At 54.5% G+C, this 10,624-nt stretch overlaps 3 protein-coding genes across 3 annotated transcripts; all 3 read right to left on the minus strand.

The window, feature by feature from the left end:
* Positions 1-5,306: 5,306 nt before the first annotated feature.
* LOC121854595 (basic proline-rich protein-like) lies at positions 5,307-7,251 on the minus strand. Its single transcript, XM_042349296.1, has 3 exons — positions 7,041-7,251; positions 6,190-6,489; positions 5,307-5,752 (listed from the first exon to the last, which is right to left on the minus strand). The coding sequence occupies exons 1-3, from the start codon at positions 7,249-7,251 to the stop codon at positions 5,307-5,309; spliced, it is 957 nt and encodes a 318-aa protein (XP_042205230.1).
* A 337-nt stretch (positions 7,252-7,588) lies between these two features.
* Positions 7,589-7,942, minus strand: LOC121854596 (U1 small nuclear ribonucleoprotein C-2-like). Its single transcript, XM_042349298.1, has one exon. It carries the CDS (start codon positions 7,940-7,942, stop codon positions 7,589-7,591), a length of 354 nt encoding a protein of 117 aa, XP_042205232.1.
* Positions 7,943-8,962: 1,020 nt separating this feature from the next.
* Positions 8,963-10,574, minus strand: LOC121854597 (basic proline-rich protein-like; the record flags this gene model as incomplete). Its single annotated transcript, XM_042349299.1, has 3 exons — positions 8,963-9,408; positions 9,846-10,145; positions 10,452-10,574. Coding segments are annotated over 3 exons (869 nt in total), but the record flags the coding sequence as incomplete, so codon positions are not given.
* Between the last annotated feature and the right edge of the window lie 50 nt (positions 10,575-10,624).

Genomic DNA, 10,624 nt, shown 5'->3' on the forward strand with positions numbered 1-10,624 from the left:
CCCCTGGAGGAGAGCCCCCTGGGGGCATCGCTTCCTCTAACAAGAGCCTCCCTGGGGCGACGGGTGTTGCCCTGAGGCCCCTGGGGGGTGACCCTTCCCTCAGGCCCCCTGGGGAAGCCAAACACCCAGAGGTCCCCTTGGGGCACCTGTGCCCTCAGAGACCCTGTGGGCGCCATCGCGCCTGGTAAAGCCCCCAGGTGGCCCACCATCCCGGCAGGGGATTCCTGCGCGCTGCCACCCTTGGCAGAACCCCGGGGCACTGACACTGAGCTGCTGACATACCTGGTAGGGCAAATAGTAGGCCTCTGGGGACATCACTGGATTGACCCAAGAAGAAATGGTAATATTAGAAATACTGTGGATATGAATAAAAATATCACTATCCTTGAATCATCACACCATCAACAATGTAAAGTAGAATAAATATCCAACAGAAAACATGTTGGGGTGTTGTGCTGACTGACTGCCCTGTTCTCCTGGCTGTTATTTGTATTATATTTAATCCACCAATCACAGTTAAATATGGATTGGTGGACGTATGTAATATGTACACACCACCACCCAAAAGTTATAGTTTTCTTTGGCAGGAAGGTTTCCTGGGAGGCCCCTATGGTATGGCCTCATGTTTAGCTGCCCTTGGGGGCGCCACTGTTTTGCAGATCCCTGGGGTGGGCAATGTATTGCTTCCTCAAGAAAAGCCTCTAGGTGCGACGTTACCCTGGCGGGGCCCCTGGGGCGAGCAGCTTCTTCAGTCTCAAAAGTAACACACCAGAGGTCCATGGGGAAGCACTGGTGCCTCAAGGATAGGCCTTCAAGCCACCGCATTCCAAGAAGTCTCTTTGGTGTTTAATTTGCAGCTCCCCGGTGCGCTCCCCACTTTGTAGGCCCTGGGGGCACGGATACCCTGGGAGAGCTCAAGGGCGGGCACTCAGGGCAAACAGTAAGTATCTCTCATGAGGCACTATCATTGATTCATAGGGAAGTTTGCCTTTTTGCACATTTAGAACATTTAGAAATACAGGAGATATGAATAAATACACCGCCCATTGCATTTCCAGTATCATCGCATTCATCAACAATGTAAAGAAGAAATAATTATCCAACAGAAACATATGTTGGGGTGTTGTGCTGACGGACTGCTCTGGATCTTCTATTGGCTGTTATTTGATTTTTTCATTTTAGTCCACCAATCACAGTTAAGTAAGGATTGCTGGACGTGGGCGTATTATGTAATGACACCACGACCGAAAGTTATAGAACTTCTTGGCAGAGGGCTACTCTGGTAGTTCCCAGGGCTCCTCGTGGTCATTCAGCTGCCCTTGAGTGCTACTGCTTGAAGATCACCTGGGGCACCGCTGACCCTGAGGAGACTGGGGGCACGCTTCTCTAAGAAGAGCCCCCTTGGGGCGATGTTACCCATTGGCGGCCCCTGGGGCGACGTTACCCCCCTGGCGGTCCCCTGCCGTGACGTTCCCCTTGGCGGCCCTCAAGCCACTACAACTGAGAGGTCTCCCTGGGGGCACCGGTGCCCCTAGGAGAGACCCTCCCTGTGGGCGCCACCGCGACTCCGGTAAAGCCCCCTAATTGCGCCACACCAGCTCCATGCGCAAAGCTGCCACTGCTTATAGGTTCTAAAATGACATTCTCCTTGGGATAGCCTATATGCGTGACGAACCTGATAGGGCAAACAGGAGGGCCCCTCATGACACATCATCAAGTTAATTGCGGAGGCAGTTGTTTTTAAATATTTAGAACATTTAGAAACAATGGAGATATGAACAAGTAAAAACACTGCCCCACTTCCATTTCATGTATCATCGCCCCATCACTAAATTTCCAACAGGAAAACATGTTGCAAGGTGCTGACTGACTGCTCTGTTTTCTATTGGCTGTTATTTGATTTACATTTTAGTCCACCAATCACAGTTAAGTGTAAGGGATTGCTGGACGCTTGCAATATGTACGGCACGACGACCGAAAGCCAGGTCTCTTTGGCAGGGGGCTTTCTCTGGTGCTCCCTGAGAGGCCCTGAGGGTCTAGGGGCTGCCCTCTTCTTGGGGGCGCCATTGCTTCTTGAAGATCCTCTGGGAGAACTGCTGACCCTGGAGGAGAGCCCCTGAGGGGCATCAAGTCTCCCTAAGAAGCATTCTTTGGGGCGACGTTACTCCAGACAGGCCTTGGGAGCTGATGCCTTCCTGGTCGACTTCTGGGGCGCCACTCACACCTGAGAGGTCCCATGGGAGTGCTGCTCTAGAGAGTCTCCCAAGTTAAATCAGACCTGGGAAAGTCCCTGGGTGCGCCACCGCCCCCTGAAGCGCCTCTTGGTGTCGACACCCTTTGGCTTGGCCCCTGGGGGCACCGACACCTCTTTGGGATAGCCCCCTAAGGGTGACAGAACCTGATAGGGCAAAGAGGAGGGCCCCAGGAAACACTATTATCACTGGATTGACCCTGGGTCAGTTGTTTTGCACATTGGAACAATGGGAGATAGTGAATAAAAACACCGCCCATCGCATTTCCAGTATCATCGCACCCATCAACAATGTAAAAGGAGGAGTAAATATCCAACAGGAAACATAAGTTGGGTGGTTAGTTGACTGACTGCTCTGTTCTCTATTGGCTGTTATTTGATTTCTATATTTAGTCCACCCAATTGCCAGCAAGTAAGGATTGCTGACGATTGCAATATGTACATAATTGGCGATCGAAAGCTTTTTAGGTCTTTGGCAAGGGGCTCTGGTAGCCCCTGAAAGGCCCCTGAGGGTCTAGCTGGCCCTTGGGGCGCCACTACATGTCTGAAGATCCCTCAAAGGCCTGGCTGACCCCTGAGGAGCTCCCTTGGGGCATCGCCTCTAACAAGAGCCCCTTGGGGCGATGTTGCCCCTTGGAGGCCCCTGGGGGGTGACCTTCCCTTGGCGCGGGCCCCTGGGAGGGCCAAAGACACTGGAGAGGGTCCCCTGGGGCACCGAAGTTCCAGAGACCCTGTGGGCGCCATCATGCCTGGTAAGCCCTGTGTGGCCCACCATCCCTAGTAGGGATCTTGCGCGCTTGCCACCCTTGGTAGAACCCCTGGGGGCACCGACACCCTGGGAGAGTTTGTATATACCCAGAAAAATAGTGTGGCCTCTAGACATTACTTCACTGGATTGGACCGCGGGGCAGTTGAGCTGCACATTTTAGAAATAATGGTAGATATGAATAAAAAACACCGCCCATCGTACATCCTGTATCAGCCCACACCATCAACAATGTAAAGTGGAGAATAAATATCCAACAGGAAAAACATAAGTTGGGGTGTTGAGTTGACTGACTGCCCTGCTTCCTATTGGCTGTTATTTGTATTTATATTTTCTTGTCCACCAACTCATGAGTTAAATATGGATTGCGACGGCATGTAATATGTACCACAATTGCTTCCACCCAAAGCTATAGTTCTTCTTGCAGGCCTCTGGGAGGGTTCCCCATGAAGGCCCCTTAGGGGTCCTTAGGCCAACCTTGGGGGCGCCACAGCCGCAAGATCCCCCTGGGGGCATTGCTTCCCCTAAGAAAAGCTCCCTAGGTGCGACGTTACCTCATGCATCCCTCAAAAGGATGCTTCCTCTCTGTGGGCCCCTGTGCTGCTACCACACCTGAAAGTCCCATGGGCACTGGCAAAAGCCAAGGAGAGCCCCTCTGTGCCACCGCACCTGGTAAGCCCCCTGCTTGAGTTTCTGTCAGTTTCTGGGCGCAGGGCCCTGGGTGTGCCGCGCCACCCTTGGCATGGTCCCCAAAGGACTTGACACCCCAAGGATAGCCCTGAGGGCAAGGACACCCTGATAGCGCACCAAGGGCGACATACCTGGTAGGGCAAATAGGAGGCCCCAGATGGCTTATCACTGGATTGACCGTAAAGAAGTTGTTTTGCACATTTAGAACAATGTGGATATGGAATAAAAACACCGCCCATTTATTATCCCAAAATATCACACCCCATCAACAAATATCCAACAGGAAAATATGTTGGGGTAAGCGCCGAATGGACCGCCCTGTTCTCCTATTGGCTGTTATTTGTATTTATATATTTTAATCCAATCAATCACAGTTAAATATGGACGGTGGACGTAATATGTACGCATACCACCTAATTCAAAGCTATAGTTCTTCTAAGCAGGGGGTTCTCTGAGTCTCCAGAAGGCTCCTCATGGTTTAGCTGCCCCTTGGGGCGCCACTGCTTCTGCAAGATCCCCAAAGTTGCTTCCCCAAGAAAAGCCTCTAGGTGCGATGCTACCTCTGGCGGGCCCCTGGGGCGATAAGCCTTCAGGCCCCTGGGGGCAAGCACACACCCAGAGAACCTGATGGGGGCACCGGTGCCTGAAGGAGAGCCCTCTGGTGCCAATCAAGACCAGAAGCCCCCATGCCACCGCCTGGCAGGGCCCCTGGTGCGCCCCAATTTTCAGCCCCGGGGCACGGACACCCTGGGAGAGTCATTCCCTATGCGGGAGCACTCCTAGGCAACAGTAAGGCCCTTCATGGGGGCAGCCATCACTTGCTTAACTAGAAGTTTATTTTGCACATTTGTAAAATATTTAGAACAAAGGGATATGAATAAAAACACCGCATGTGCGACACCCGCTGAAAGCTATAGTTCTTTGTGAGGGGGTCCTCAGTTCCCTGAGAGGGCTCTCAGGTTTGGCCCCTTGGGTTCCTGCTTCTGGAAGGATCCTGGGGTCATTGACCCTGAGGAGAGTTCTGGGGTTGCTTCCATTTTAAGGGCCTTTGGGGAGATGTTTTGGGGTGTGGTTTTTTGGGTTTCCCTGCCGGTTCTGATTGTGTACTGGGGGTGCCTTCATTGAGAGGGTCCTGGGGCACCGGTGCCTCTAGGAGAGACCAGGTGCCACTGCACCTGGTAGCCCCTGGTGCGCCACCCTGGCTGGGGGCCCTGGAGTGCGTCACCACAAGTAGGGCCCTGAAGTCTGGACACCTTGGGATATCCCATATGGTGACGGACCTGTGGGCAAACAGTAGGCCTCATGGGGCACTATCACTTGCTTGACCGTAGGGGAAGTTTTATTTTGCACATTTAGAACATTTAGAACAAAGGGAGATATGAATAAAAACACCGCCCATTGCATTTCCAGTATCATCGCACCATCAACAATGTAAAGGAGAATAATTATCCAACAGGAAAACATAAGTTGGGGTGTTGTGCTGACGGACTGCTCTGTTCTTCTATTGGCTGTTATTTGGATTTTCATTTTAGTCCACCAATCACAGTTAAGTAAGGGATTGCTGGACGTATGCAATATGTACGACACCACGACCGAAAGCTATAGGTCTCTTGGCAGAGGGCTACTCTGGTAGGGCCCCTGAGAGGGCTCCTCAGGGTCTAGCTGCCCCTTGGAGTGCCACTGCTTCTGGAAGATCACCTGGGGGCACCGCTGACCCTGAGGAGAGCCCCTGGGGGCATCGCTTCCCCTAAGAAGAGCCCCTTGGGGCGATGTTACCCATTGGCGGGCCCCTGGGGGCGACGTTACCCCTTGGCGGTCCCCTGGGGTTGACGTTCCCCCTTGGCGGGCCCTTGGGGGCGCCACTACAACTGAGAGGTCCCCTGGGGGCACCGGTGCCCCTAGGAGAGACCCTGTGGGCGCCACCGCACCTGGTAAAGCCCCTAATTGCGCCACCACCCCTGGCAGGGCCCATGCGTGTGCCGCCACCGTTGGCAGGGCCCCTGGGGGCACCGACACCCTTGGGATAGCCCATAAGGGTGACGAACCTGATAGGGCAAATAGGAGGGCCCCAAGGGACACTATCACTGGGTTGACCGTGGAGGCAGTTGTTTTTGCACATTTAGAACATTTAGAACAATGGGAGATATGAACAAAAACACTGCCCATCGCATTTCATGTATCATCGCCCCATCAACAATGTAAAGGAGAATAAATCTCCAACAGGAAAACATAAGTTGGGGTGTTGTGCTGACTGACTGCTCTGTTTTCCTATTGGCTGTTATTTGGATTTACATTTTAGTCCACCAATCACAGTTAAGTAAGGGATTGCTGGACGTATGCAATATGTACGGCACGACGACCGAAAGCTATAGGTCTCTTGGCAGGGGGCTTCTCTGGGAGGGCCCCTGAGAGGGCCCCTGAGGGTCTAGCTGCCCCTTGGGGCGCCATTGCTTCTGGAAGATCCCCTGGGAGCACCGCTGACCCTGAGGAGAGCCCCTGAGGGCATCGTTTCTCCTAAGAAGAGCCCCTTGGGGCGACGTTACCCCTAGACAGGCTCCTGGGAGCGACGTTTTTCCTTGGTCGACCCCTGGGGGCGCTACCACACCTGAGAGGTCCCATGGGAGCAGCGTTGCCTCTAGGAGAGCCCCTGTGGGTGCCACCGCACCTGGGAAAGTCCCTGGGTGCGCCACCGCCCCTGGAAGGGCCCCTTGGTGTGTCGACACCCTTGGCATGGCCCCTGGGGGCACCGACACCCTTGGGATAGCCCCTAAGGGTGACGAACCTGATAGGGCAAAGAGGAGGGCCCCAGGAAACACTATCACTGGATTGACCCTGGGTCAGTTGTTTTTGCACATTTGGAACAATGGGAGATATGAATAAAAACACCGCCCATCGCATTTCCAGTATCATCGCACCCATCAACAATGTAAAGGAGAGTAAATATCCAACAGGAAAACATAAGTTGGGGTGTTGTGCTGACTGACTGCTCTGTTCTCCTATTGGCTGTTATTTGGATTTACATTTTAGTCCACCAATCACAGTTAAGTAAGGGATTGCTGGACGATTGCAATATGTACGACACCATGACCGAAAGCTTTAGGTCTCTTGGCAAGGGGCTCCTCTGGTAGGGCCCCTGAAAGGGCCCCTGAGGGTCTAGCTGGCCCTTGGGGCGCCACTACGTCTGGAAGATCCCCTGGGGGCACCGCTGACCCTGAGGAGAGCCCCTGGGGGCATCGCTTCCCCTAACAAGAGCCCCTTGGGGCGACGTTGCCCCTTGGCGGGCCCCTGGGGGTGACCTTCCCCTTTGGCGGGCCCCTGGGAGGGCCAGCACACCTGAGAGGTCCCCTGGGGGCACCGGTGCCCCTAGGAGAGACCCTGTGGGCGCCATCGCGCCTGGTAAAGCCCCTGTGTGGCCCACCATCCCTGGCAGGGACCCTGGGTGCGCTGCCACCCTTGGCAGAACCCCTGGGGGCACCGACACTCCTGGGAGAGCTTCTAAGCGTGACATACCTGGTAGGGCAAATAGTAGGGCCTCTGGGGACATTATCACTGGATTGACCGTGGGGGCAGTTGTTTTCGCACATTTAGAACAATGGTAGATATGAATAAAAACACCGCCCATCGCATATCCTGTATCATCACACCATCAACAATGTAAAGGAGAATAAATATCCAACAGGAAAACATAAGTTGGGGTGTTGTGCTGACTGACTGCCCTGTTCTCCTATTGGCTGTTATTTGTATTTATATTTTAATCCACCAATCACAGTTAAATATGGGATTGGTGGACGTATGTAATATGTACGACACCACGACCCAAAGCTATAGTTCTCTTGGCAGGGGGCTCCTCTGGGAGGGCCCCTATGAAGGCCCCTTAGGGTTTAGCCGCCCCTTGGGGCGCCACTGCTTCTGCAAGATCCCCTGGGGGCATCGCTTCCCCTAAGAAAAGCTCCTAGGTGCGACGTTACCCCTTGGCGGGCCCCTGGGGGCGATGTTTCCCCTTCGTGGGCCCCTGGGGGTGTTACCACACCTGAGAGGTCCCATGGGGGCACCGGTGCCTCAAGGAGAGCCCCTCTGGGTGCCACCGCACCTGGTAAAGCCCCTGTTTGCGCCACCGCTTCTGGCAGGGCCCCTGGGTGTGCCGCCACCCTTGGCATGGTCCCTGGGGGCACCGACACCCCAGGGATAGCCCCTGAGGGCACTGACACCCCTGGGATAGCACCTAAGGGCGACATACCTGGTAGGGCAAATAGGAGGGCCCCAGGGGACACTATCACTGGATTGACCGTGGGGGCAGTTGTTTTCGCACATTTAGAACAATGGTGGATATGAATAGAAACAGCGCCCACCGCATATCCTGTATCATCACACCATCAACAATGTAAAGGAGAATAAATATCCAAAAGGAAAACATAAGTTGGGGTGTTGTGCTGACTGACTGCCCTGTTCTCCTATTGGCTGTTATTTGTATTTATATTTTAATCCACCAATCACAGTTAAATATGGGATTGATGGACGTATGTAATATGTACGACACCACGACCCAAAGCTATAGTTCTCTTGGCAGGGGGCTCCTCTGGGAGGGCCCCTATGAAGGCCCCTTAGGGTCTAGCCGCCCCTTGGGGTGCCACTGCTTTTGCAAGATCCCCTGGGGGCATCGCTTCCCCTAAGAAAAGCTCCTAGGTGCGACGTTACCCCTTGGCGGGCCCCTGGGGCGACGTTACCCCTTGGCGGGCCCCTGGGGGCGCCACCACACCTGAGAGGTCACCTGGGGACACCGGTGCCCCTAGGAGAGACCCTGTGGGCGCCACCACGCCTAGTAAAGCCCCTGGGTGCGCCACCTTTCCTGGCAGGGCCCCTGGGTGCGTCCCCACCCTTTGCAGGGCCCCTGGGGGCACGGACACCCCTGGGAGAGCCCCTAAGGGCGGGGCACCTGGTAGGGCAAACAGTAGGGCCTCAGGGGGCACTATCACTTGCTTGACCGTAGGGGAAGTTTTATTTTGCACATTTAGAACATTTAGAACAAAGGGAGATATGAATAAAAACACCGCCCATTGCATTTCCAGTATCATCGCACCATCAACAATGTAAAGGAGAATAATTATCCAACAGGAAAACATAAGTTGGGGTGTTGTGCTGACGGACTGCTCTGTTCTCCTATTGGCTGTTATTTGGATTTTCATTTTAGTCCACCAATCACAGTTAAGTAAGGGATTGCTGGACGTATGCAATATGTACGACACCACGACCGAAAGCTATAGGTCTCTTGGCAGAGGGCTGCTCTGGTAGGGCCCCTGAGAGGGCTCCTCAGGGTCTAGCTGCCCCTTGGAGTGCCACTGCTTCTGGAAGATCCCCTGGGGGCATCGCTGACCCTGAGGAGAGCCCCTGGGGGCATCGCTTCCCCTAAGAAGAGCCCCTTGCGGCGATGTTACCCATTGGCGGGCCCCTAGGGGCGACGTTACCCCTTGGCGGTCCCCTGGGGTTGCCGTTCCCCATTGGCGGGCCCCTGGGGGCACCACCACAACTGAGAGGTCCCCTGGTGGCACCGGTGCCCCTCGGAGAGACCCTGTCGGCGCCACCCCACCTGGTAAAGCCCCTAATTGCGCCACCACCCCTGGCAGGGCCCCTGCGTGTGCCGCCACCGTTGGCAGGGCCCCTGGGGGTACCGACACCCTTGGGATAGCCCATAAGGGTGACGAACCTGATAGGGCAAATAGGAGGGCCCCAAGGGACACTATCACTGGGATGACCGTGGGGGCAGTTGTTTTTGCACATTTAGAACATTTAGAACAATGGGAGATATGAACAAAAACACTGCCCATCGCATTTCCTGTATCATCACACCATCAACAATGTAAAGGAGAATAAATCTCCAACAGGAAAACATAAGTTGGGGTGTTGTGCTGACTGACTGCTCTGTTTTCCTATTGGCTGTTATTTGGATTTACATTTTAGTCCACCAATCACAGTTAAGTAAGGGATTGCTGGACGTATGCAATATGTACGGCACGACGACCGAAAGCTATAGGTCTCTTGGCAGGGGGCTTCTCTGGGAGGGCCCCTGAGAGGGCCCCTGAGGGTCTAGCTGCCCCTTGGGGCGCCATTGCTTCTGGAAGATCCCCTGGGGGCACCGCTGACCCTGAGGAGAGCCCCTGAGGGCATCGTTTCTCCTAAGAAGAGCCCCTTGGGGCGACGTTACCCCTTGACAGGCTCCTGGGAGCGACGTTTCCCCTTGGTCGACCCCTGGGGGCGCTACCACACCTGAGAGGTCCCATGGGAGCAGCGTTGCCTCTAGGAGAGCCCCTATGGGTGCCACCGCACCTGGGAAAGTCCCTGGGTGCGCCACCGCCCCTGGAAGGGCCCCTTGGTGTGTCGCCACCCTTGGCATGGCCCCTGGGGGCACCGACACCCTTGGGATTGCCCCTAAGGGTGACGAACCTGATAGGGCAAAGAGGAGGGCCCCAGGAAACACTATCACTGGATTGACCCTGGGTCAGTTGTTTTTGCACATGTGGAACAATGGGAGATATGAGTAAAAACACCGCCCATCGCATTTCCAGTATCATCACACCCATCAACAATGTAAAGGAGAATAAATATCCAACAGGAAAACATAAGTTGGCGTGTTGTGCTGACTGACTGCTCTGTTCTCCTATTGGCTGTTATTTGGATTTACATTTTAGTCCACCAATCACAGTTAAGTAAGGGATTGCTGGACGATTGCAATATGTACGACACCCCGACCGAAAGCTTTAGGTCTCTTGGCAAGGGGCTCCTCTGGTGGGGCCCCTGAAAGGGCCTCTGAGGGTCTAGCTGCCCCTTGGGGTGCCAATGCATCTGGAAGATCCCCTGGGGGCACCGCTGACCCTGAGGAGAGCCCCTGGGGGCATTGCTTCCCCTAACAAGAGCCCCTTGGG

The sequence above is a fragment of the Homarus americanus genome, unplaced genomic scaffold (genome assembly GCF_018991925.1).
Source record: "Homarus americanus isolate GMGI-L3 unplaced genomic scaffold, GMGI_Hamer_2.0 scaffold18686, whole genome shotgun sequence".
Taxonomy (NCBI): domain Eukaryota; kingdom Metazoa; phylum Arthropoda; class Malacostraca; order Decapoda; family Nephropidae; genus Homarus; species Homarus americanus.